This window comes from Ovis canadensis, chromosome 4 (genome assembly GCF_042477335.2).
Source record: "Ovis canadensis isolate MfBH-ARS-UI-01 breed Bighorn chromosome 4, ARS-UI_OviCan_v2, whole genome shotgun sequence".
NCBI classification, from domain to species: domain Eukaryota; kingdom Metazoa; phylum Chordata; class Mammalia; order Artiodactyla; family Bovidae; genus Ovis; species Ovis canadensis.
The window spans coordinates 39,868,243-39,896,054 of NC_091248.1; the positions used below are offsets into that span (position 1 = coordinate 39,868,243).

General features: G+C 40.9%; 1 protein-coding gene across 1 annotated transcript in view; it reads left to right on the forward strand.

Annotated features, from left to right (window-relative positions):
- Positions 1-4,439: 4,439 nt before the first annotated feature.
- TSPAN13 (tetraspanin 13) overlaps positions 4,440-27,812 on the forward strand; it is a 37,675-nt gene continuing 14,302 nt past the window's right edge. Inside the window, exon 1 of the mRNA XM_069587599.1 lies at positions 4,440-4,889. Within this exon, the coding sequence (XP_069443700.1) occupies positions 4,827-4,889 (63 nt within the window). The 5' untranslated portion in view covers positions 4,440-4,826. The remainder of the gene's footprint in view (positions 4,890-27,812) is intronic.

Below are 27,812 nucleotides of genomic sequence, written 5' to 3' on the forward strand. Positions count from 1 at the left end.
AAAATGTTGCCTCTTTGCATCAGGTGGCCAAAGCATTGGAGCTTCAGCCTTGGCAACAGTCCTTCCAATGAATATTCAGGATTGATTTTCTTTAGGATTGACTGGTTTGATTTCCTTGCTGTCCAAGGGGCTCTCAGGAGTCTTCTCCAGCACCACAGTTCGAAAGCATCAATTCTTCAGTGCTCAGCCTTCTTTATGGTCTAACTGTCACATCTGTACATGACTACTGGAAAAACCGTAGCCATATTTGACTATATGGTCATCTGTCAGCAAAGTGATGTCTCTTAACTCTCCTAGCCTCCTATAGTTAACGTCCCTATTTACCCTCACAGATGTTTCTCCCAATTAGCCTTTTGCACATCTAACCCAGTCCTGGTTGAGTTTTGAAGACCTGTCTGATAACTGTAACATCTGGATCTTCTTTGGTTTTGCTTCCATTTCTTCTTTTGACCATAGTCAATTTTTTTTTTGATTATCCAATCTTTCATAATTTTGATTTTGTGTCAGGTGGTATATATAAAAGAACACTGAGAGTGAAGCAAGTAGTATTTCCCAACAGACAACAGTACATTCGTTATTTTGCCAGGGTACTACTATGGACACCTAAGTAGTACACACTGTCATTGAGCTGGGTCAGGACTTGTTACAGGCTTAGTTGGATTCTTCAGCACTGGCTTCAGTTGTTTTTGAGGTTACAATCAAGGTTTTCCTTCTATACGAAGGAGCCCTCATACAGATCTCTTTGTACTTTACAGCCCAGCGACCAGCACTCTGAGCCTCAGGAGACATGCTTACAACCTAGCTGTTACTTTTTTTTTCGCTGTGGAGCGTTCTTCATTCGTCAGGCATGTCCTTGGATTTCACTCACGTCCTTGTGAGTTCTTTCCCTTTCCTGCTGTTCTGTTCCAGTCCTGGAGGGCTCTTGCAGCCCACGGGAAAGAGATTTTCCTCTTTGGCTAATTCTTTAGCCTTTGGCAGCCACTGCTTTGGATTGGGTAAAGACCCAGATTGCTCTGTCTTTCCTGTCCTTTTCTCAGCTTTTAGCCACTGTCACACTTGAGGACGTTTGTGCATCCTGAGATATTGTGGAGGGAGCACTTTTATCTGATCACAGGCTACAGAGCTTCCAATCCTTATACTAAGTGAAGACCCATGGGTTAGAGCTGGCAAATACGTGTACACTCACTCTGAGGCCTAGGATCCTAGAAATATAGACTATAACACCAGCCCACAGGTGCACATTAAAAGATGGTTTAAAATAATCTTCTAGTTTCTCTTTATCCCTTTCTATGGCACTCTTCTTTCTTTCTTATTAAACGTGTTTTAAAACTTATTTTACTTCCCTGATGGCTCAGTGGGTAAAGAATCTGCCTGCGATGCAGGAGACATGGGAGATGCAGGTCTGATCCTTGGTTTGGGAAGATGCCCTGGAGGAGGAAATGGCAACCCATTCCAGTATTCATGCCTGAAAAATCTCATGGATAGAGGAGTCTGGTGGGCTATAGTCCAAAGGGTTGCAAAGAGTTGGACATGACTGAACACACACACACCAATAGTTGATTATAAATGTTGTGATAATTTCAGGTGAACAGAGAAGGGACTCAACCACACATGTACATGTATCCATTCTCCCTCAAACTCTCTTGCCATCCAGGCTGTGTGGCAGTCTACTTTCCGTGGTGGTTTAGTAGCTAAGTTGTGTCCAACTCTTGCAATCCCATGGACTGCAGCCTGCCAGGCTCCTCTGTCCATGGGATTCTCCAGGCAAGAATACTGGAGTGGGTTGCCACTTCCTTCTCCGGGGGATCTTCCTGACGCAGGGATGGAACCCGTGTTTCCTTCACTGCAGGCAGTCTCCTGATTGCAGGGAGATTCCCCACCAGGGAAGCCCCTAATAGCTAATCCCTAAGAGTGAAAGCTTGGCTTCCCTGGTGGCTCAGATGGTAAAGCGTCTGCCTTCAATGAGGGAGACCCAGGTTTGATCCCTGGGTTGGGAAGGTCCCCTGGAGAAGGAAGTGGCAACCCATTCCAGTACTCTTGCCTGAAAAATTCCATGGACAGAGGAGCCTGATGGGCTATGTAGTCCATGGGTCACAAAGAGTCGGACATGACTGAATGACTTTACACTCAAGAGTGAAAGCACTGTGGGATTTTTCCTTCCTAAGAATGTCATTACTTCTTGGGTTTAGCTCCCTTTAGATGTCTTTGTTTCTTCAGTTCTATGAGAATTTTTTTTTTAATCGAGGTAAAATTGGTATATAACATTATGTATGTTTCTGGTGTATAGCATTATAATTCTACAACCATATACACTACAAAGTGATCATCCCTGAAAGTCTAATTACCATCCATCATCATACAGTTAACACTGGTCACCCTCTTTGCCCACATTCCCACTCCGTTCCTCTCTGGTGATCACCAATCTGTCCTCTGTATCTGTGAGTTTTTGGTGTTGTCTATTCATTTGCTTTGTTTCCTGGTAGGTTTTCTTTTTCTTTTTTAAAAAACTATTTTGTAGCTTTTCTAGCTCATTCTTGTTAGGGTGGGATCATCTGAAATTTCTACACCCAAATTCTAAGAAATCCCACCATGTTCACTTGTTTCCTTTTCCAATTTGCAGTATTTTCTTTGTTTTCTCTCTAACAGCCACAGCTCTAACAGCCCTCCTACGGTTGCAGCTCTTGCCTGGTTTCTGTAACTGCTCCCTTAGACTGCCCCTCAGACTTAAGGGGAATTGTGACTGCTTGCTCTTTCTAGCTCTGAGCTGTTTTACCATCCTGTTTTGCTACCTTTAACCTTGTCTATATTTTTCAAAACAGTCTCTTTATTAAACTCTTCTCAGTCATTGAAATGAGCCCATCTCCTTCCTATTGGACTCCTGATTGAAAAGGGACATTCCTACAAAACACACACACACACACACACACAAAACGATGAACCCACAGGGAGACAATAAAGAGTAATATGAAGAAAGCATAGAGTTGTCAAAGTTGGTTGAGTGATGTTCAAGTGGTAGCAATCTTGTCACTAATGAGAAGAGGAAGAATAGATCTCCCCATTAATTCTTTTTCGTAAATGAGCGCCTAAAATGGAAATTTGAGCTACCAAGTTTCACTTGGGTTTGAGAGTCATTTTCCAGATTAAAAATTTTTTAAAGCTGAAACTCTTCTGGGGCAGATACAAAAGGTTAATATGGAATAATACCAGGGCTAAAGAATTAATGTGGCTTTCTTGGTGAAGTGAGGTCTGGGGAGGTTAAGAGAGGTTAGAAGAGGAAGCAGATAATTCCAAGAAGACAAATTATCTTTTTATCAGCTGCTTTTATTTAATGTAATTTACTCAGCATGAACCCTTAGGTTTAGATATTTTATAAATATCTGGTTATTTCTCTGTAAGATCATTTTTTGGTAGAACGCACCATGAAATATGGGCTTCCGTGGTAGCTCAGACGGTAAAGCGGCTGTCTACAATGCGGGAGACCTGGATTCGATCCCTGGGTCAGGAAGATTCCCTAGAGAAGGAAATGGCAACCCACTCCAGTAATCATGCCTGAAAAACCCCATGGACCAAGGAGCCTGGTGGGCTACAGTCCACGGGGTTGCAAAGAGTCGGACACAACTGACAGACTTCACTTCACCATGAAATAACCAAACCTTTATTTGCTTAGCTTAGGGCCTGAAATGCGGTAGGTATTCAAAAACTGTTAGATATACTAATACTAACTGGCATTTATTGAGTCCTTACTTACAGTGCCAGAAACTGTGCAAAAAGTGTTTGACATACTGTTAATATCCCAATTTACATGCGAGGCATTTGAAGATCCATTATGCATTTCTATAGCAGAGGCTCAAAGTGATAATGAATTGACAGAAGTGGAGACTGTCATTTAAAATTTCTCAGTTATTTGTGGAGGACCACTCCCCCGACCCCGCCACCTCAGCTTATTGAAAGGCAGGATTGGAGGACAAAAAAAAACAAAACAAAAAAACCTCGTGATTTTCTGTTTTTTATACATGTATTCATAAAGTTCATTAGCATTTTTGCAAATCCCTGTAGGATACATCTAACCTGACAAGAGTCACAATTATAGGTCATATATCTAACCTATTTTCTAAGAAAAGCAGATATTTCATCTTTCCGTTTATTCATTTCCTTCATTTTCCCCACTTCATTTTTCTCGTTTAAGTCGTTCGCATTTATTCATTTATTGCTTCATTCCGTCCTTTCTTTCTTCATTCAAACAAGGCCAGGTGCTTAATTTTAAAGTCTCATTCAAAATGGTGCCACGTCACCCACTGGGGCCAAGAGCCGGGAGGTGCTGTCATCTTCCTCCCTGCCAGCGTGGATCTCCGCGGAGCCCCGCCCTCTCCTCCTCACCTGCTCCCCAGGAACCCAGGCGAGGTCGCTGTCACACTCTGGCCTCCGGCACCCTCCCCCACGGCCTCCGCCCCTGCCCAACTCTCCCAGGGGCCGCCCCGCCCCTCCCCTCCTGGATCCCAGCTAGCTGAGCGCATTTATTTGCATATTTCTACCTTTGTTCCCCGCCGGCGGCCAATCAGGGCGTAGGGCGAGGCGGCGGAAGGGGGCTGCTGGGCGGGGCTCGGGCTCAGGCTCCCAATGCTGCGGCCGCAGGTTCCAGAGCGGGTTGGAGCAGCCGCGGGCGCGCCGCGCACTGCAGCCCCAGCCCCAGCCCAAGCCTTGGGCTCCACACTCGCAGCCCGGCTGCGGCCTCGCCTTGGCTAGGCCCTGAAGGCAAGGACAAAGAGGCTGTCTGGAGGCTCCGCCGGAGCCAGATTTTACCTGCAGTTGGAAACACAGGCTTCAAGATGGTTTGCGGGGGCTTCGCGTGTTCCAAGAACTGCCTGTGCGCGCTCAACCTGCTCTACACAGTGAGTATCCCGAGCCCGTTTCTTTTCGCCTGGGGGCTTTGCACCTGCTCGGGTGCTCCGTGGCCACTTCCTCCGGCCCCCTCTTCCCGTCTTCCCACGCTCTGCGCCCCCGGCTTCGCCATCGGTCTCCGCCGGGGACCAGGAGCCGGCGACTGTCGCAGTCTCTTCCTTTCTTTGTGAAGCCGCCGTCTTTCTGGCTCGGTGGCCGCGCGTCCCTGCCCTACTGCTCTACCCCGCCCCCTCATCCACCGCCTTGTTTTTCAGTCATTTGACCAGACATCTCCACTTTGCCATCCTCATTATCCGTTCCGCAACTCGCTCTTGGCTCCCAGCCGCCTCTGGGGCGAATTTGGAGGCGAGAGAGCAGCCTCGGATTTGAAGACAGTTTTGCAAAAATAGCGTGATCAGAAACTGACAAGGCGGCTTATGGATGGTGTACGCCGTGTTCAGCCCTACGTGTGCCTGTGATTTTCATTGAGGCCACCGAGTAGGTTCACAGGATATCCGCAGCTTCCGAAGTTTGTTTCGTGCTTACTTAAAGGAATGTCTTTGGGGGAGGTGTGTGGGGGGAGGGGGGTAGTTCTGCTTATACCTGATGCTTTTTCCATGTGTCCCCCGTTACCAATATTCTAACTCCATTTTAAGCGAAAGCCTCCGGTAAATAAGCGAGCCTCCACCGAAATTGTTCTTTCCCTGCCAACCAGCTTGGGCTTTTTAGTTTTAACCCTGCCGTCCGTATCTTTGTAATTTTTGAGGGGCAATTCTGGATGAACAGGAGGATGGGAGAGGAGGTTGCCATTTATCGAGTAACTCCCACGTCCCAGATGTTACATACCCTATTTTGTTCCTTTTTCTGACAATCATCCGAGGCAAGGGGGCTTGTGTAAATTTTATACATAAGGTGATAGACCAGAAAGGGCTTTAATAAGTTTACAGAGTTGGTAGTTGGAGAGTCAGGAGTGGAAACCGGGCTGTGGGATCCAGATCTTTCTGCAGGCTTCTTTACTAGGTGAGAGAAACTTCGACTTGTGTCGTCATGCCTCTATCATAGTCTTGCTCCTTTCTATAAATACACCTGGTGTTTTTTGCAGCACCCACCCTGAAAACAAACCCAGCTCCTCTTCATTAGCTGAGAGCTAGGCCATCTGTGTAAGCTTAGGTTACCTCCTCAGAGTGGGGAGACTGCCTTGTGGTCACCAACAGGAGAGAGAGCTGGGTCATTTGACTATTACTGTTCCTGTGTATGTGAACGTGATTGCAAAGCTTTGAAAACAAGATATAAAGAAGCATATGTTAAAGAAACATAAATGGTGTAAACTATGTTTTTCCAGCTAGTTTGTGTGTCTTAGTAGGAATTTAATCAACATGTCACTAATGATAAACTTAGGAAAAATTCTGGAACACCTGGTGATTCAGCTCCTTGTAATTGGAGGTCCATGTCAAATTTCAGATCAGAATTCACCTTTGTGTTCCCTGAAGCATGCCTATCACTTTGATTGTTTATTAAGTAAATACATTCTGACCGGTTCTCCAGGTATTTTCTTTTATTAGCCTGAATGGCCTGCTTAGAACTTCATATTCCCCACTTTATGCTCTGACTTCTGCCCTCTCCCCCTCATGATTTAGTCACCTGTTCACCAGATATTTCACCTTATAGTATCTGCTTACGTACATAGAATATCTACGTAGTTGATTGAGCGGTCTATATAGATTAATGTGCCATAGGCAAATTGTTATTAAATCTAGTTCTCTTGCTTTCCAGATATGTCATTTCTAGCTGTGTCTACGGTGGTATCAGGAGAGCAAGGAGAAAGGTGATTCTGAAGGAACATGCTAAGACTATTATGTGTGTTCTTAGTTTCTCAGTCATGTCTGACTCTGCGACCCCATGGACCGCAGCCTGCCAGTCTCCATGGGGCCTCTCTAGGCCAGAATACTGCAGTGGGTTGCTGTGCCCTCCTCCAGGGGAACTTCCCAACCCAGGGATCGAACCCAGGTCCCCCACATTGCAGGTGGATTCTTCACAGACTGAGCCACGAGGGAAGCCGTAAGACTTTCGTTATCTGTCCAACCTTCAAAGTGCATTGACCTTCAAAGGGCATTCTATTGTTTTTTAATAGCTATATGGTAAAACATAATTAATTGGGAATTCACAGGACTGTACAAATGGTTAGCTTTTTAAATCTAAGGCTTTTTAGAGAAAGGATATTTCTTGAATTAATGTCTACTGCTTATAAACTGTGAACAAGTTTAGATGAGTTCGGCAATTTAAATTGGAAACAAATGAAAGGTTAACCTTGAACCAAGTCTTAAATAGATGCTGAAAATGTACCGCTGCTATTATTTAGATTCTGTATCTTTCCTGGTCTCTCCTCATCATTTTAAGATGGGGCATGTGAAGTGGTTGGGTACAGGGTAAAGGCTGAAGACTTGGGAGACGTTTCTTTTTAAGACATAAAGAGGAGGACCCCTTAGAGGTTTCAGTTCCACCTGGATTACTGCTTCTGGAATAAACTCTAAGTTGTGGGATTAGACCTGAGATTATTTCTAAAAGTGCTGTTGAAGCCTACATTGAATATGAAAGTGGCAAGTGTAAAGGCCACAGCCTGCTTTGAGAGTCATCACTCTGTTTCTTGAAGTATTTTCTTCAGGAACTTAGGACTCAATCAGCCTATTTACAGAGAAGGCAATGGCGACCCACTCCAGTACTCTTGCCTGGAAAATCCCATGGACAGAGGAGCCTGGTAGGCTGCAGTCCATGGGGTTGCTAAGAGTGGGACACAACTGAGCAACTTCCCTTTCACTTTTCACTTTCATGCATTGGAGAAGGAAATGGCAACCCACTCCAGTGTTCTTGCCTGGAAAATCCCAGGGATGGGGGAGCCTGGTGGGCTGCCATCTATGGGGTCACAGAGAGTCGGACACGACTGTAGCGACTTAGCAGCAGCAGCCTGTTTACTTGCCCAGTGCAGTTTACATGTGCAGGTGGCCTGCTAATGGCTTTGAGACTAGAGCAGAACTGGTGATCAGTCTGAAAAGCCTGTCATTAAATTGGTTGGATGGAACATCCTCCTAACTTGTCATGGATTTGTGATCACTAGCCAAAGGTGTGGTTGAGTTTTGTTGTTTATGGTTTGGTTGTTTCAATTAATAGAATCCCTTGTACTGCACATCCCAGGTAGCTCCAGTGGTAAAGAATCTGCCTGCCAATGCAGGAGACACAAGAGACGCAGGATCGATCCCTGGGTCGGGAAGATATCCCCTGGAGAAGGGAATGCCAACCCACTTCAGTATTCTTGCCTGGGAAATCCCTTGGACAGAGGAGCCTGGCTGGCTGCAGTCCATGTGGTGGCAAAAGTTACGACTACTATTTACGACTAAGTGCATCTACACACATGCTTGTACTGAACAGTTTTACATTAGTGTAGTGAATACTAATAAAGTGTCAGACTTTATTTTTTTGGGCTCCAAAATCACTGCAGATGGTGATTGCAGCCATGAAATTAAAAGAGGCTTACTCCTTGGAAGGAAACTTATGACCAACCAAGACAGCATATTAAAAAGCAGAGACATTACTTTGCCAACAAAGGTCCGTCTAGTCGAGGCTATGGTTTTTCCAGTGGTCATGTATGGATGTGAGAGTTGGACTGTGAAGAAAGCCGAGTGCCGAAGAATTGATGCTTTTGAACTGTGGTGTTGGAGAAGACTCTTGAGAGTCCCTTGGACTGCAGGGAGATCCAACCAGTCCATTCTAAAGGAGATCAGTTCTGGATCCTAGGTGTTCATTGGAAGGACTGATGCTGAAGCTGAAACTCCAATACTTTGGCTACCTGATGTGAAGAGCTGACTCATTTGAAAAGACCCTGATGCTGGGGATTAGGGGCAGGAGGAGAAGGGGATGACAGAGGATGAGATGGCTGGATGGCATCACTGACTCGATGGACGTGAGCGTGAGTGAACTCCGGGAGTTGGTGATGGGCAGGGAGGCCTGGCATGCTGCAGTTCATGGGGTCGCAAAGAGTCAGACATGACTGAGGGACTGAACTGAACTGAGTGAATATCAAGTTTATAGATACAGGAGGAAAGGCAGAAGCAATGATTTCTTCATGTACCTTCATGATATCATATGAGTGACTTGCTCTGGAACTTTCTCCATTTGAAGAAGCAATGTTTCTTCACTCACCAGATACTTATTGAGTGTCTACTGTGTGCAGGGCATTGTTCTCAGTTTGGGAATATAGCAGTGAGCCAAATGGCTTTGAAATAAGCATGCCTTATCAATCCTCTTTTTCATTCACTATCTTTTCTACGTATGATCTCAAGAGTTTTCTTCAGTCAATAAACGTTTCCCCATTGTGTGTATTCTGCTGAGAACTGTAGGAAATAATAAACACACACAAAGGCAAGTACCTCCTCAGTGAAGACAAGATCTAGTTAGGATTTATGAGGTGGGAAAATGAATGCTATGTAAAGGAAGGACTAACTTTAGGAGCCATAAAATTTAGGACTAAGGGAGATCCTTGTCGGATAGAGAAAGTATGATTGAATTGGGGAAGTGTGGAGATAGCTCAGGTCTTTCGGATACTGTTCAGAATATAGATAAAATGAAAACTGCTTTAGAAAAATGGTCTATTTTATTTTTAATAGTTTATTTTAAAATAATTTTGATTGAAAATATTTTGGCAAAAAAGTGAAAAGCAGCTTTTAAAAATTATTCCTAGTTTTTTGATGGGGAATTTTAGGAAGTATGAGGTAAGTGTTATCTTAAAATATGTAACATTTTGAAGATTTATATCTCCTGCTTCTCAAGCAGAGAAGAAAAAACTTCTAGGAATTGGACTGCTAGTTATAATGTGTGTGTGTGTGTGTGTGTGTGTATGAATAGTTTTAATTAAGAATGTAAGAACAGAAAATAACTTGTAGTCTTTAAATGAGAAGGGTCATTTCAGAAGTTTCAGTTTTGTTTCTTTTTCTAAATTTGTTCTCCTAAAATCTAAGTTTGTTTCTATTAATATATATGTATATATATTTTTTCTAATACCTTGGGTTGCTTTGGGGAAAAAAACCTCTGTTCAGTCAAAAATCATACCTGTTTACATCCGTTGTAAAATATATGTTTATTTGCATTTTAAGTGTCTCTGAAATTGAAATTGTCTTAAAATAGATAAAACATAGCAGATAAAATACATGTATTTGGACAGTCTATGGAGAGAAGAACTAGATTCAGGAAGAGAACCTAAGTTTGAATTTCAACTTTACAGCTTGCTTGGAATTTAACTTCAGGCAAATGTCTCCATGAGTTTTTCATTTATTGACTGGTGGATGATATTTTTCATTTTTCCCTAGAGGAGTTAAATTTCAGAATTACAAATCTATATGTTATAATGAAAAGATTTTCAAGCTTTTGGGGTTTCTAACACTTACAGGCTGATATTAACTCAAGCAGGCCTACAGAGGCCAGAGTTCCTACCCTCAAAATAGTGATACTAATCCTTCAGTTGTAAGAAAAAAAATGGCTGAGGTATGGTGAGTATAAAGATGGAATGACTTACCTGTACATTATTTTGAGTCCTATTCTGGTCATTGGAGGGCCGGAAAAGTATAATTTTTTTCAGTCTGTGCTCTAAAATAAATGAAAACACACTAGTACTTCATCCAAAGGAAAAAAATCTACTTACTGTAATTGCCTTCAAATTACTGTATTTGCTATTTTTCAAAATTCTCATTATTTTTCAAATTATTCTTATTTAATATTTCAACATATAGTTAGATTTATGTTATTTCTCGGCACTTGTTCAAACTACTGAGTGAATTTAAAATATGTAAGTGGTTGCTGAATATTTACTTGGATTTTGAATTTAAAATGATTCACTATTTACAGAACCGAGAATTTTCACATGATGCTGTTGAGCTGGCATTTATAATTGGCCTTTGTGCCAAATATGTCTGTGAAATTTCCCAACTTTTGGTTTTAAAATAGAGTGACCCAAAGGTGCCATGTATGTCCTTTCTCATTTGAAATGAGGTTATTTTCTTTCACCAAGTTTAACAAGGTAATTAAGAGGCTTTTACAAAGAAAGAAAATTTATTTAGGGAATAGTTGTACTTCAGCCTACTTTTGAAAAGTGAGTTTTGAACATCTCAGTGGTTTGATTTTCATACAGTTTTAGGTAGTTTAAAAGTGGGCCATCGTCACCTCAAACACATTTGCATTACTGGTGAAGACAGGCTAGGGTTAGTTCGCCTTCCTCCATATCCTGTTTCATCTGAATTGATCCTCCATATTCTCTTGTCACTGAACCATGATTAAACCGAACCTCCTTGTGATAATGGATGGAAACTCCTAGAGAATAACCCAGATTCCTTAGCATGTTGTTCAGCATCTTTCACCATGTGCGTCTCGTCATGTATTCCGGCCTCAGAGGTTTCCCCAGACCTTTCGTGCTTTGTTGCCTGTCATTGCTGATCCTCTGCTCTTGACCTAGCATACCTTGCTCTGTCTTTGTAAAGTTACCCAAAGCCTCCTGTTTCTTTAGTCTGAGGGAACTGGTTCCTTAAATTTTCACTTGGGAGTTGTAACACTTGAGTGCTACCCAAGACTGATTCAATCAGGATTCAGAGCGAGGGAGGAGGCATGTCATTTTTTTGGTTAGAAAACCCTGTTTTAAAGCTTTCTAGCTAATTGTAAATTACAGTGAGGGCTGAGAGTTAGTGTTGTAAGATTTTATTTCACTTTGTCCTTTCTGTTGAGCCACTAATGCTCCATACTGTAGATCATTTGTGTTTGTTTTTTCCCACCTGTAGTTGGCGGAGATCATACCATTCTCTGTATTGCATCCTGCAGTTCCTGACATTGTTTGCTTTTAACAGAGAGCTTATGCTGTAAATAACTTCTTGAATTGAATTTGCAGAACTGGCTGCTCCCTATTCGCCAGAGGTAAAACATACCTAATGAAAACTTGCATAAACATGGCAACTTGATCAAAAGCACATCTAGAAGACAAGCAAATATTTTAAGACATGAAAATTAGCATTAAAATATAGTTAAAAATAATAAATATGAGTTACTTTTATCAGTCTACTATAGAATCTGTTTCTTGAAATATTATTTTCTTCTTCTCCCATTGTTGGTCAAAATCTATATGTCTGAGGTTTTTCTTGTCATATTTCCCCTGAACAAATCAACTTCCTGTAAAATTATGTTATAGTCATAGTTGTCTAGGGCTCATTATTAGTCTAATACAGTTTATTATTAATCTAGTATAAATATTATTAGATAAACCCAACTAATTTTTCTTTTATTTATTCCAATAATATTAATTGAGCATTGGCAACAGTGAGCAAAACAAACCAAAATGTCCTACCTTCATGGATCTTACATTTGAAGGGGAAGATAGGTGATAAGCAAAGAAGTAAATGTTACACATCATCAAAGTCAAAGTGTTAGTTGCTCAGTCATGTCTGACTCTTTGCAAACCCATGGACTGTAGCTCACCAGGCTCCTCTGTCCATGGGATTCTCCAGGCAAGAATCCTGGAGTGGCTTGCTATGCCCTCCTCCAGGGGATCTTCCTGACCCAGGGATCAAACCCCCATCTCTTATGTCTTCTGCATTTAGTGGGTTCTTCACCACTAACGCCACCTGGGAAAAGAAGGTTAAAAAGAAAAAACAAGTGCTATGGAGAAAAATAGAGTGAGAAGGATGAAGCATGGACTTGGGGGAGCGTGGTGGGTAGAGGAGGATGAAAGCATATTTTTATATATGGTGGTCTGAATTTGCCTTCTCTGGAAGACACCCGTGGAACAGAAACTTGAAGGAGATGAACAGACACCTGGAAAAAGTTGGTTGAAGGAATGACTTTAAAAAGATCCTGAAGGAATATTTCTCACGTATGCAAGAGACAGAGAAGGGTCTACTAGGGCTGGGACAGAGCGAGCAAGGGGTAGGTAGAGTGGTTAAAGTTGAGTCAGAGTTTCTGGACCCATATTGAAGGATTTGAGCTTTTACACCACAGGAAATGGGGAGCCATGGGTGGCTTTGGGCCTGGTTTTCATTTAAAAGTTTGTCTGGCTCCTGAATCGAGAACAGATTATAGATGACAAATGTGGAAGCTGTGAAACCACATGTGAGGCTATTGCAGTAATTTAAGCAAAGATGACGGAGGTTTGGACTAATAAGATAGCAAAGGAAGTAAGAGAGAGAGTCAGATTTTGAAGGCGGTGCCAATATGATTTCCTGATGGATGAGCTTGGGGTGAGAGAGAGGCCAGTCAAGCAACTGGCTGGCTGAATCTGCTATTAACAGGAATGGGTAGACTGTGGTTGGATGGGCTTTGGAAGGCAAGTAAGGGGTTCAGTATTGGATGTGATGCCAATTAGATACCCAGGTGGAGATGTCAGATAGCGGGTAGATTAATAATGATGGAGTTCAGGGGAGAGAAATAGCTGGAGGTTTATACTCAGCAAGTCATAATTGTAGAGAGTAGTATTTAGCATTGCTTCTGGATGAAATCAACCAGTTATGGAGGAGAGGTAGAGAAGGGTAGTGATCCATGAATTGAACCAAGGACTCTGTTACAGTAACAGTTTTGGGAGATGAGCAGCCAGCAAAGGAGCCTGAGAAGGAATGGTTGGTCAGGTAGGAGGAAAACCTGGTTGAGGCAGGTGCACCCTGTTTTAAAGAGGCAGAGTTGAGCATCTGTGTCAGATGCTGCTCAGACATGATTCTTAAGTTGATCAATGAAGAAGTCATTGAAAAAAGCAGTTGCCCTTTTATTTTGTCATGTTAGGCTGTATGCCCCTCAACAATAAGGACCATGTCCCAATCACTTCTGCCTTCCTGAATGCTTAGAACCTCCTTAGCATATGGTTGGCATCTAGTATATTGAATGGAGGGGTCAGTGCAGGGCTGTTTTGCCCATAACTCTGCTTCTTGTCTCCCAGAACCGTTCTGAAGAAGGAGGATGTAAGTTGTGGTGGAAACTTTGTGGGTGGCTGTGAGAGCTACTTTAAACTAGTTATCCTTGGAAGATGGCAAGTCAGGATCCCTTACTTTTGAATCTATTTATATAATTTCTCCCCAGCAGATAACATATATGCTATCCGTTTTGTGCCCTGTAAGTATAAACCAGTGTGCTTGGCACCAAGGAGAACGTAGAGAAGAAAACCGTGACAAAAGACACGTCAGCCTTCGTTGTGTCATTTAAGGAATGAAAATGAAATGAAGAATTGAGGTCTTGGCTTCAGCGCTAAGTGTCTGGATATTGCAAAATACTTAACATTTAGCTAAGCGTTTTGCAATATGCAGACTTTTAATAGAATCTTCAAATCTGTGTCCAGATGTTTGGCATCAGAGAAATACATGCTCAGTCATCACAAAATTGTTCTTCAGTTGTCCACATTAGGCAGAAGTTCAGAGGGAGAATTCAGCGTCAAGTGTAATTCCTCATTCTGACTGTTGGAGCATGGAGAGGGAGAGTTCTGGGGCCTTAGTTTCTATGTATCTGTGGATGCCACGTTGCATTTTGGTGGTATAGTCCCTGTAAATCTTATTACCACTTTAAGTTTCTTACCCTCCAATATCATCATGACCTCTCTCTTGCTCTAGTGCTGACAGAACATTTTTGAATAATTTAACTACAGAGTTGCATCCAGTTTTTTCAAAGGTCCTACATTTCTCTTTCATCCTCAGAGCAATTCACTTACCCTGATAGAGTTTGGATGCTCAAAAAAATGTAGGGGGTCTAGAAATGATTCAGGACTCTCTTGTTTCTACAGTGTGGTGGATATTTGATGAAAGAATGAAGCTCTTTTATAGATTGTATAGAGATAGAATAATCTAGAAGATCATTAAGCTGGATTTCTTCCTCCCAACTATTGATTAGATTTGGCAGTAAGCATCTCTAATGCATAATAAGCGAGATCATGAGCTCTTTTAGGACAGCAGGATATTTTGCGTACCTCTCCTGTACCAGGCACTTAGCCAGGTGCTAGGAGTATCAGGGTACCGTGTGCTATGCCTGTATGGCACTCAAAGTGGAGAGCACTCATTAGAAGAATGCAGAGTATGGCTGGACGTGGGGAGAAGTGGCTAGTGAATTACCTCTAGACATCCAGACCCTTCACACCCTTGTATTTGTTAGTCTGGGTGTGTGTGCTTAGTTGCTTCAGTCGTGTCTGACTCTTTGTGACCCCATGGACTGTAGCCCGCCAGACTTCTCTGTCCATGGGATTCTCCAGGCAAGAATACTGGAGTGGGTTGCCATGCCTGACTCCAGGGGATCTTCTCAGCCCAGGAATTGAACCCTCATCTCCTGTGTCTCCTGCATTGCAGGCAGATTCTCTATCTCTGAGCCCCTGAGGAAGCCCCCAGTTAGCCTGGGATTTGGAAACAAAAAATAGTTAGCATGGGAATGACCTGATCTTATCAGCTTTGAAGACCACCATATTAGGAGTAGAGTCCAGAGGCAGCCAACAGAAACCCAGCTGCTCTGCTTCATATAATAATTAAGCTTTATTGTCTTCATGTAGCAAGATGTCTAGAAGGAGGTAGTCTAGAACCAGTGTACCTTGTAAGCATGTTATCAACGTCCCAGTCTTCCTCTGTCATCCTGCCCTACCATCCTTGGTGTGTGACTTTCTTCCTTGTCACCCAGTTACATTTGCAACTTTCCGTATAAGGTTTTGTTCCATGCTGGAAAAAGGATGATGCTGTAAAATGCTTTTCCTTATAAAACTGTGTGTGAGTGAGAGAGAGCAGTTCTATTGAGGTATTAATGGAATACAATAAGCTGCATGTATTTAAAGTATAAATGAGATAAAGTTGTGACATACGTGACCTGTCAACCCTTCATCATATTCAAAACTTTGCACATAGCCCCCCAGATTTCCTTATCCTTCTTTGTAATCCCTCTTTTCTGTTGCATAACCTTTGGTCCCAATTTACAGGCAACCACTGACCTGCTCAGCAGTAAAGTTGAGGCTGGAGTTCAGGCCTGGGGAGGGTGTGAGCAGGAGATGATGGCCTAGGACATTTCTCTGGCTCATTTCTCTGATTCCCTTTTTGTTTGGTCCCAAAAGGAACCAGTTTCAGAGAGGTCTTTAGGCTTAAAGGGAGTACTCATATTTTTTTTTTAAAGCCCATTGACAAAGTGAAGGATTTAGAGTTAGTTTAGGTTGGGAAGATGGTCACAGTAGGGAAGGTAGACAGTCACTGCAAGTTTGGAAGTATTAAAAAGTTACGATAAACATTTGCAAGATGAAGCTTGTGTTAGGTTGAATTCTCTATAAGTTATAAATGAACTTAATGTGTTTGCAAGATAGCACAAACTCCTAAAAGGATATAATTGGGAAATACAGCGATTATATCATCAAGTATGGCTGGATCAAGGGGCTCAAAAAAGGTCAGAACTCTTGCTCCTTCCGTCCACTTCTCAGCTCAGCTTGCCCCTGCATAGGTTCTTTTTGAGGCCAGAACTTTCCGTGTATAAGACAAGCCATTGCCAGAATCAATTTTAATTGTCCTTATTTTGCTCTTTCAATATCCCTGTGTTATCATACGGGACATACTAGTTAACCATGTTGGTTTATGGGCCCAATCCATGGACCAACCACTGTGAGCAGGAGGATGAGTAACCATGACTGCTACTAGCATTGGCTGGAGAGGGCCAGTGAGACGCCAGGATTAAGAGTTTTATAAGAAATATATGTGCTGGTTGTAAAAACCCCATATGTCCCCTACAGAGATCCTTTGTCCTCTGAGCAGGAATTTGCCTGAATCTTCTTAATTCTAGAATGTTCTAGCAACTTCTTCATCATTTGAAAGGCTTGCTCTAGAAGGAAATGGCAACCCACTCCAGTGTTCTTGTCTGGAGAATCCCATGGACAGAGGAGCCTAGTGGGCCACGGTCCACGGTATTGTAAGGAGTGAGAGACCAACAGTTTCAGTTTCAGTGGTTTAATGCCTCAACACCTACTCACACTAGATTATGAAGAACATTATGCATGACATTTCTACTGAGTGGCATTGTATGTTATCAATCCAAAAAAGTGCATAAATGCATATCTACTAGTTTTAAGCAATTTTATTTGCTAGAATGATCTCGGAGATAAGGACTCTTTATCCTGGGTAGAAATTTTTGCTCCCCTACTCCAGGCAGCGAATGCACTGTGGACTTGTATATGAATGTCAGCATATGTGACAAATTCTCCAGGTTGGGTTAAAGAAAAATAAGCACGAAATCAGTAAGCCGGGATTTGGTAGTTGATTAACAGCAAAGCTGTATGAGTGAGGACCTTACTATTGGTTTATAACTGTGCAACCAGGTCTGCTAGGGTTAAGGACATGCTAATTAAACCCATATCGATCTGGCTGTGAAGCAAGACGTACAATTTCTTATGCATTATAATATTGTCTTTGCCGTTATATCTCAGTGTTAAAAGTGACCTGTGTTGCTGTGATGACCTATGACATAGGCACTGTGTCCAGTAGGCACTATGATACAGTCCTACCGGGATAAAAAAAATGCACCAGACAGGAAGTTTGCCCCAGTTCTGCCTCTGTCACCAAGCCTGTCGTTTTGCTACTTGGATTATTCACCTGTAAAATGAACAGACTTGGTTAAGGTCACCAGCCAGATGACTTTGTGCCACTGACACCCGCCTTCATCAAAATCTGTCCATGTGTGCACTAGAACTTTTGCCATGACCTCCTTTTTTAAGCATTTGCTTCAGAAAGCAATGCCAGTTTTAGACCCTTTTATAATCTTGCCTTGGTGTGGCCTTTCATTTTAGCTTTTGTACTCTCTTAAAAGCTTTCCTTGTGTATTCACTTTTCTTTGTTTTAAAGAGAAAACAGGAAAGGTTGACGCTTCCTGCTCATAAAAAAACATCACTATCAACAAGTTAACAGATCCGTAATTTGTTTTTATCAGCCTTCTGTCTCCCAAAGGAAGGAAACTATTTGTCATAGGTCTAAATTTACTTTCTATTACAATTGATCTCATAAGGAAACTGTTGTTATTGTTAAACAAAAAATTCTTGCAATTCCTTTGTCTACCAGGTTGTAGTGACAAATAGGCTTTTTAATTATACACTTAGAAGTAGTTTTATGGAATCAATAATTTTTATATCACTCATTCGGTAGACTTTTACATAATCCCATTCTCTTCAAAATTACAAACCAACCATAACATGCAATTACTACTACTCAGAAATAAATTGCTTCTTTATTATCTTTAAAAGGCTCCTTCTTAGTGAAAGTTAGAGACACACTGATAATCAAATCTAATTAGAAGCATATCATAACTTTTAGATGTTATTTCTAATTCAAACGGTTAATTATAAGGACTTGAAGGATTTTTGCTATAATGTATTGGAAATTGCAGTCGCACACACAAGAAAACATTTATGTTATTCTCAATTTTTTAATTAAAAAAATATTTTGGGGATTTATCAGAAAATTGAGTCACTTAAATAAGTTTTTGTTTGGACAGTTTTTTACCTTTGTAGTAATAAATGTCAGACTTGTTTTAGGTTGGATAGTTAAATCTAAGTGTGCTTCCATGTTACAAATGAAAGTGTATATTTGTGTGTGTGTGTGTGTGTGTGCGTGTGCATGCATATGCGTTTAGGATATGGATACCTAAGGGAAACGATAGGTGGTATCAGGTTTCACATGGACGTCTACCCAAGTGTGATAGCCAAGTAAAGATTCAACAAAGGGCTGCCTGGTGCCTTCACTTCTGTGCCACCTTCACTTGCAAGGCCTCCTTTTTCCTAAATGGCAGCACATTGTAGGGGAGGATGTGGGCAGTACCTGGAGATGCACAGATGGGATTTGATGTGAAATATTTGAGACAAATGAGACTATCTTGATATGAGTAGCTGTGTTTGGGGAATAGTGGGAATGAAGGCTGGATAAGGCAAATTGGACCAACTTCACAGAAGAAAGCAAAGCAGAAGAATTTAGTTTTAGTGTTCCAGTAAGAAGGGGCTGTTACATCTTCAAGCTACTTTTAATTAGGAAATGTTTCATATGCACAGAAAATAATATGGTATACTCTCCTGAGCCCAACAGACTGATTTTACAAAGTTAGTATAGTGCTCTCTTTCTCCTTTTTAAAGTCTTCTTTGAATCTGAGACAATATTGCTTTCACTTTATGTTTTGGGTTTTTGGCTATGAGGCATGTGAGAGCTGAGCTCCCTGACCACCAAGGATCAAACCTGTACTTGCTGCGTTGGAAAATGAAGTCTTAACCACTGGACCACCAAGGAATTCCCTCTCTCTTTGTAAGAGGCTAAAAGCTATAGTACAGTTCAAGGCCCACTCTCCCTTCCCTTCCCCAGCCCTCACCAAAAGTACTCACTACCCTAAAATCTACATATGTCCTTTCTATGCATGTTTATATAACTGTATGACCATTTGATCTGTTAATCAACCACAAAGACTATATAGTGTTGTTTTTGTGTTTGAAAATTTTTGTAAATGGTCTGTTTTATCTATATTTATGCAATTTGTTTCATTTTTGTGTTTGGAATTTCTAGATTTACTAGAAATAGATTAATGCTTGTATTCTACTGTGTGATCACACCAGAGTTTGTGAATTCCCTAGTTATGGTGTTCGAGGTGGTTTTAATTTTTTTACTATTTCAAACAAGGCTGCAGCAAAATCCTGATACATATATGTCTGGCTGGGGACAGGGGCATTTTTCTTGGATATTAGCCTAAAAGCAGAATTGCTAGTTTAGTAAGAGACACATATGTGTAACCTTTTTAGGTACCACAAAGTTGTTCTGTAAAGTGACTACAATAATTTACACTTCTACTTGAATGGAAGTTCTAGGGTCTCTGCACTGTGGTGCCATCAGGCTTAATTTTTGCCAACCTAGTGACTGTGAGATCTGCTATGAAGTTCACTAGTGAGTACCTCGTTGTTCTAATTTTTGTTTTCCTGATATATAATGAGATTTAACATCTTTCATTTGTTGATTGGCCTTCTGGATTCTTCTTCAGTGAACTGCCTCTTATTATCTTTGACCACTTTTCAATGTGTGTGTTGTTTTTTTTAAAATTGATTTGTAGGTGTTCTTTAATATATATATGTGTGTGTGCTGGAAACATCCTCTAGTCCTAGGCATATCCTACATTTGTCTGGTGTCTTTTTATCATATAGAATTTACAATTTTAATGTGATTTCTAGTTTGGTAGGTAAGAACAAGGATTCATATCCCAGTTCTGTGTCTTCCTTGCTGGGTAACCTTGGGCTACTTTCTTAACATCTCCGTGCACAACTTTCTCCACCTGGAAAAGGGAGGCAGTAGTACTGCATACCTCTCAGGGTTGTTGTGAAGATTGTGTATGTGTGTGTTAGTCACTTACTCATGTCTGACTCTTGGCAATGCCATGGACTATGGCCCATCAGGCTCCTCTGTCCATGGGATTCTCCAGGCAAGAATACTGGAGTGGGTTGCCATTCCCTTCTCCAGATCTTCCCAACCCAGGGATTGAAATCAGGTCTCCTGCATTCCAGGCAGATTCTTTACCATCTGAGCCACCAGGGAAGCCCATTAGTTAGTAAATGTAAAACATTTTGAATACTTCTTATATATAGTAAATGCCACATTTGTATTACATGTGCTTTTGGGCAGTCTTGTGTAAGAATTTGTCTCAAACCACAAAGGCAAAACATTATTCTGTACTTTCCCCCACAAAGTTTAAGGTTTGCTTTTTAGATTTAGGCTTTAAAGCTATGGTGTGAAAAAAAAAAAAAATAAAGCTATGGTGTGAGGTAGTGATTCCTACTATTATTTTTCAAAATGGGAAAGTAATCGTGAAAAAGCTGTTAGTTAACGACTACTATTTCCATATTGATTTAGAATTCCATGTCTCTTCAAGTCTGCATTTTTGTTTGTTTAGTTACTTGATTTTGATTACCAAACCATGTTTGTTTAGTTACTTGATTTTGATTACCAAACCATTAGATTATTTTTAACTTCTTTAGTCCTTTTAGTTTTGTTTATATATTTCAATTTACTAATTAAAATAGATCCAAAAACTGTAGAGCCAGGCTCAGGTTTTGCAGAGCATGGTAAAAGCAATAACAAGGGTAAAATTTGGGACAGTTAAATGTAGCCAATGAAAAAGCTTGGTTTGCCACTAGAAGCATCTCTTACGCACTGTGCTAGTGATACTGTAGCTGGGCTGAGAAAAAATGCAGCAGCCGCAGGCTTGGTCCTTAATCTTAAAAATGTTCCTAGCTCTTTGATGACATTTATTCGTCCATGTAACTTGATGGATGATGGTATAAATGATCTAAAACCTAGTGAGACTTTGACTAGAAATACATGACATTTGTAGGCTAAACAGGAGGTGAATTGATGCTTTATTATAATGAGTGTTCCCAACCATGAACATACATCTCTTCATTTAATTTAGGTCTTTTTCATGTTCTTCAATTCATTTCACAGTTTTCTCCATGGACATCTTTTAATACTTCTGTTAGATTTGTTTATGTTGTTGTTATTGTTCTTTAGTCACCAAATCATGTCTGACTCTTCGCAACCCCATGAATTGCAACACCCTAGGTTTCCCTGTTTGTATGTACCTTATATTTTGGGAACCTATTAGAAATTGCATTTAAAGAAATACGTTAAAAGATTTGGAGGTGCATCAGCACGCTGTTGATTTTTGTGGTGGTGATCCTATTTCTAGCAGCTTTTCTGGTTCTCACTAATTTTGATAGCATTTATGGTCTTTTGGATTTCCTGTGTAGATATTCTCATTAATTTGAGTAACCACAGCTGTGTTTATCCTCCATCTTTGTGCCGTGTTCACTCTTAAACATAGTTATCTAAGACCTCTACCCCAGTGCTCAGTAGAAGTGGCAATGGCTGGCACCCTTGTCTTACTCCTGAATTTTGAAAGAAATGTTTCTAAAGTTTTTCCATTGAGTATGATTTTTACTTTGGTTTTTTGATAGCTGTTCTTTTCAGTTAAGGAAATTTGGAGGAACTTACTCTTGTTCTTTTTCTTAAAAAACAATGTGTTGAAGGCATGTCAGTTTTCCTTTTTTAATGAAGCTTTACTTATCCTTCCTATGGTATGTTTCACTTCTTTCTGCTTTCTTTAGATTGCTCTGTGAGCTTTGTTTTCCCCATATTGTTTTTATTCCTTCTTTTATTTATTTAGGTAGTTTAAACGTATGAATTTCAATCTCATTCAGTTGGGCCTATTACCCCAAGTTCTTTGGAGCTCTAATTCTTTGCCTTTTGCTGTGTCCGTTGCATCGCTCGTGATAGAATTTTTTTGCTTACATGTTTTGTGAGTTTTGATTGACAACAAAGTTTTATTTATGTATTTTTTGGGGGAATGGTGTAAGGGCTGAGATTCAAGTGTCCCTCCTGAGTTATTTTGAATTTGCTTTCTTGACTTTCCTCTTCTAAATGCCGTCACTGCCTGTGATCTGCTTTCCTGTGAATGGCTGGGCTTGAAGATTCCTGCGTTCCTGGATGATGTACATTTAGCCTTCAAACGTAGGCATGGTAGGCTTGGAGTTTCTCTCTCTTGCAGATTTTGAAGAGGTTCAAAAATTTGTACTGTCTCCCTGAGGGTGGTGGTGTAATTTTTCTGTGACCTTTTATACTGAAAATACAGCGCTCTGGAGGTCTGGACAAACCTGGGTCTTAGTTCCACTTCTCATGTCTGCCTGGTTTAAAGCCCAAGTCCTTCCCTTTAGTGATGTTCTGATCTGGGCCTTCCTGTCCACCTTCTCATGGCCCCGTTGCGCCAGTTGTATGCTTGCTATTCTGCTTTTCAGTTCTCCTTTCCTTTCCGGCCTGTGGGAATTTCCCATAGTTTCTCAGCAGTCAGCTATATATTTAAATAAAATGTGAAGGCTCTTTTTGATATTTTAAATCATGTGTAGCAGGAAGGATTCAGTTATGTGGGTAACTCAGTTGCCCCTGTTCCCAGAACCTTCTGTGGTAGGCTGATATTCCTCTCCCCTCAAGGTACACATCCTCATCCTTAGAACCTGTGACTATGTGGCCTTATATAACAAAAGAGGCTTTGAAGATGTGATTAAATTAAGCATATTGAGATGGAATGATTATCCTAGATTACCTGGGGGAGCCCTATGTAATCACAAAGGTCTGTATAAGAGGGTTGTAGGTGGCTTATACTCAAAGAATGTGATATACTTAGAGAAGCAAGTTGCAGTCTGAGAAATTTGAAGATACAGCACAGCTGGCTTTGAAGATGGAAGGAGAGAATATACAGGCCAAGAAGTTCAGAATCCCTGTCTGAACTTCTAGAATCCCTGGCTTCTGGAATCCCTTTCTCTTCAGCTTCTATGATGCTTGAACTCTCACCTTTGACCTTGTGTTGACCTTTGATGCTAATGTGTGTTTTTATGTTTTGTTTCTTTCTTTGTTTTTTCTTTTTTCTTTCTTTTTCTTTTGTGCTGCCACATTGGTTTTGCTAGAACGGCAGCTGAAGAGGAAATATTTAAACTTGCATTTGAATGTAGAATAATCTTTTTTTCTTAGAACTTCGTAAGATAGCTACTTGATCTTGTGATTTCCATTCTTTGTCTTCAGAGCAAACCTACTAGCACATACCGTGTGGTGTTTTTATTTCTGTGAACACACAGCTCGTTCGTTTCTAGGCTTTGTTTCTCTGTGTGCTTAGTTTTAAAGACAACTTTGAAGCAAAAGTGAATTAAAAGTTGTCACTTAAAAAAAAATCTGAAAAAGGGGAAGAAATGGATTCCTCCCTAGAGATTCCAGAAGGAATGAAGTGTTACCACCAGAATTTTAGCTTAGTAAGACCCATGTTGGACTTCTGACCTCTAGAATTATAAGAGTGTGCTTTTGTGGTGTTTTAAGCCACTAAGCTTGTGCTAATTTGTTAAAGCAATAATAGGAAACTGATATACCCTCTCAAAGGTTTTTGAAGGAGAGGTGCCTAGTGTCAGTGATGAAGATAGAGTAAAACTATATTAGAGATAGAGCAGAGTGAACTTGGTGAGGAATAATCTTGACAGAGAGGTCCACAGAAGGCTGCTGAGGTGGTGCAGTGGTAAAGAATCCACCTGCCAATGCAGGAGACGTAGGAGACACAGGTTCGATCCCTGGGTTGGAAAGATACTCTGGAGAAGGGAATGGCTACCCTCTCCAGTATTCTTGCCTGGAGAATCCCATAGACAGAGGAGCTTGATGGGCTACAGTCCATGGGGTTGCAAAGAGTCAGACATGACTGAGCACACATCTAGAGGAAAAAAACCAGAGCAGAGACGCTTGTGAGTGTTCTAGATGATATATTCAGTAACCATGTAATGCCTAGTTTGGGAGTTAGAACTTCTTATGGAAGTGATAAAGTGCTCTACCCACCCCACCCCCACCCCCTTTTAGTTGTTGATTTTATTTTTCAAAGGCCAAAAGATTCTCATTGTTAATGAGCTTGTAAGTTGGGTAGCTGAGAGAGCAGAGAACAGTTTTCTCCTATTGCTAAAATGCTGCTGTTTTAAATAAAGGATTTGGTTTGTTGGGAGGGTCCTGACAGGGATAGCTAAATACTTCACTCCAGCTCTACCGGTGGAGATTATGTTAGTGATAAAATATCAGGCAGATTTCTTTAACAGATGTTCTTGACTTGCTTGTTTCCAAATGTGTGAATTGTTTTGTGTGAGCTGCGTGGCCTGCTGTGACAAATGACGACAAACATGGTGGCTTAAAAACAAAAGATTTATTCTAACAGTTCGAGAGGCCAGATATTTAAAGTCAACTGGATTACACGCCCTCTGAAGCCCCAGGGGAGAACCTGTTACTTGCCTTCTTGCCTCTTCTCTTTTCTGGTGGTGGCCAGCATTCCTTGGCTTGTGGGCTCATTACCCTTTGCCTCTGTCTTTGTATTGCTGTCTCCTTTCTGTGTCTCTTTAATCTTCTCCTGCCACTCTTATTTTTTTTTGGGGGGGGGCTGTTATTTTTTAATAGGAGGAATATTGCTTTGCAGTGCTGGGCTGGTTTCTGCCATACAACAGTGTGAATCAGCCATAATTATACATATATGCCTCTCTCTTACAAAGACGCTTGTTATGACGTTTAGACACCACCTGATAATCCAAGATAAGTTTCTCCTTTTTAGACCCTTAACTTAGTGACATCTTTTGCCATACGATATAACATTCCTCCTTTTGCTTCATATGGTAGTATTCAGTTGGGATCATTTTTTTCAGCCTACTATCTGCTGCCTTACTGTTTCTTTGCAATCTTTGGCTTATTCTGTCTATCTGGATTTTTTTTGTTGTTTGTTGATTATTCTATATTCTGGCCCACCTTGTAAAATATCTCTGACATAGCAATGGTCTGTACCATTGTGATTTTTTTCCTTCTCTCCTATGTTGAATTCTAGAATGAAAGTCAGCAAGCTGCAGCCCATGAGTCACATCCATTCCATTGCTTGTTATTGCACAATCTGCCGAAGAAGAATGATTGTACATTGTTATTTTATTAAAAATGTTTTTCTTCTTTCTTTCTAGTTTTTAAATTTTTATGAAAGTATGATAACACATTTACAGGAGACTTGGAAAATACAGAACAACGTTACATATAGTTCCATTATGTATTACAGTTTAAGTAGATAAATTAAGATTGTTTTAGTTGGAGTTTCAGTATCAAACTCTCAAAAGCTAATAGCATGAATAGACAGAAACATAGAAGGAGATAGTAGACTTGAAAACCTCTATGACCCAATTCAACATAAGTAAGGTTTTTCACACAATAGCAGGATGTAGATTCTATTTTAAGTTCCCATAGACTATAAGCCAAGAGATGCTGGAATATATCCAGGGACATAAAACAAGGTGCAAAGACTTCATGGCCTAAAGGTTTTGAACTCATATGGAGTCTATTCTTTTATCATTGTGTAATTATGTTAGAAATCAATATCAAAAGATGTTTGAAAATAACCCACATATTTTCAGGTGCTATGTGACATTTACCAAGAGAGATCTTTGACTTAGGCCTTGAAAGCCTCAATAAAGTTAAGTTTTTACATTTTTAAATGGTTGGAAAAAATCAAGGGAAGAATATTTTGGTCCACATGAAAATTATATGAATTTAAGTTTCAGTACCTGTAAATGAGGTGTCATTGGAGCACAAGCCTGCTCTTTGATTTATGGATTATCAGTTGCTGCTTTTGTGTTTTGATTGAATAATTATGGCAGAGCCCGTGTGTTCCACAAAGCCAGATGGCAAGTCTCTGGCTTCCAGTATATAGTGGGCACCAAGCATTTGTTGATGAATATTTAACTTGTGGCAAGAATTTCATTAATATCATTAAGGATTTGGGATGATTCCCAAAAGGATTCTTCAAAACTATGGATTAGAAGAATTTTATGTATCATATTTTTCATGATTCTGATCTTTTTGGCCCTAAAACTCAAAAAAATACAGAGTAAATGTCCTGCCCCTGAATTTTATTAAATAAACAGGCATCACACGCAGGACTTGAAGCTGGCGAGTGCTGGTTAATTTTACAGAAAACTTGGCTGTGCTGTGATTGCAAGGTGTTTTTTTCAGACATCCGTCTAGATGTTGCTCTGAAGGTATTTTTTAGAGGTGATTAACATTTACACTCAGTTGACTTTCAGTAATTGTGGGCCTCATGTACAATATGAAACATGAAAGCATCAAGAACAAGAACTGGGTTTCCTAAAGGAGAAGGGATTTTGTCTCAAAATGGCATCATAGAAATCCTTCCAGAATTTCCAGCCTGTCATCCTGCCCTGCACGTTGGGGACTTTCTAGCCCCCACAGTTACATAAGCCCATTCCTTGTAATAAATCTCCTCTGTCTCTCTCTCAGTATGTATCTTCTTGGTTCTGTTTCTCTGGACAACCCCGACCCATACAGCAGGTCAGTCTGATGTGTTAAGCATGTGGACCATCTTCAGTGTTTCTACCCACCATGCGGTGAGGATGCTAAGCGTCGCCCTCTCCCCTCACGGAGGCGAGGCCCCTCCAGCAGCATCGCCCTCTCCTTCCTTGACACCTCCTCCAGGCTTCTGCCTTTCACACCTCGTGAAAGGAAATGTGTTATATTTGGATACAACAAAGTCAGAAATAAGCTCACTTGTGATGGGGCCGAGGACTTTTTGTCCATCCAAGAGAGTCTGAAGTTTGAGAAGGCTGCGAATGAGGTGATAAGAGAGTCAGACGCAGACAGATCTGCTGAGAAGCAGCAGTTGAGAAATGAGTGTTTGTGAGAAGTTTTTCCTCTTCGTGTCCCTCTGAAAACAAAAGCTTCCTGTGTGTACGCAGTGGAGACCACCAGGTCCATGTAAGTTCGTAACTCGGGCCTGTTGTACTACAGATGGTTGCTTTTGTTCTAAGTTTTACTGCTTTATCATAAGTGGATAAAAATACAAACAGCTGCTGTTATTTAGCCGTTTTACTCATATGTCTATACATGTTAAGAATTTTTATGTACCAAGATATTTAAAATTTGTGTCTGATAAACAACTACATGTATAAAAAAGTATATGTTTCAGTAAAGAATCATTTGAATGAGTATTGACTTATTTTGTATTTCAAGACAAAGTTTATTAGGCCTCAAAGTGGTGCTGCTGCTGCTGCTAAGTCACTTCAGTCGTGTCTGACTCTGTGATCCCATGGACGGCAGCCCACCAGGCTACCCTGTCCCTGGGATTCTCCAGGCAAGAACACTGGAGTGGGTTGCCATTTCCTTCTCCAATGCATCAAAGTGAAAAGTGAAAGTAAAGTCGCTCAGTCATGTCCGACCCTCAGCGACCCCATGGACTACAGCCTTCCAGGCTCTGTCCATGGGATTTTCCAGGCAAGAGTACTGGAGTGGGGTGCCATTGCCTTCTCTGCAAAGTGGTGCTAGAAAGTTTATTTTACATAC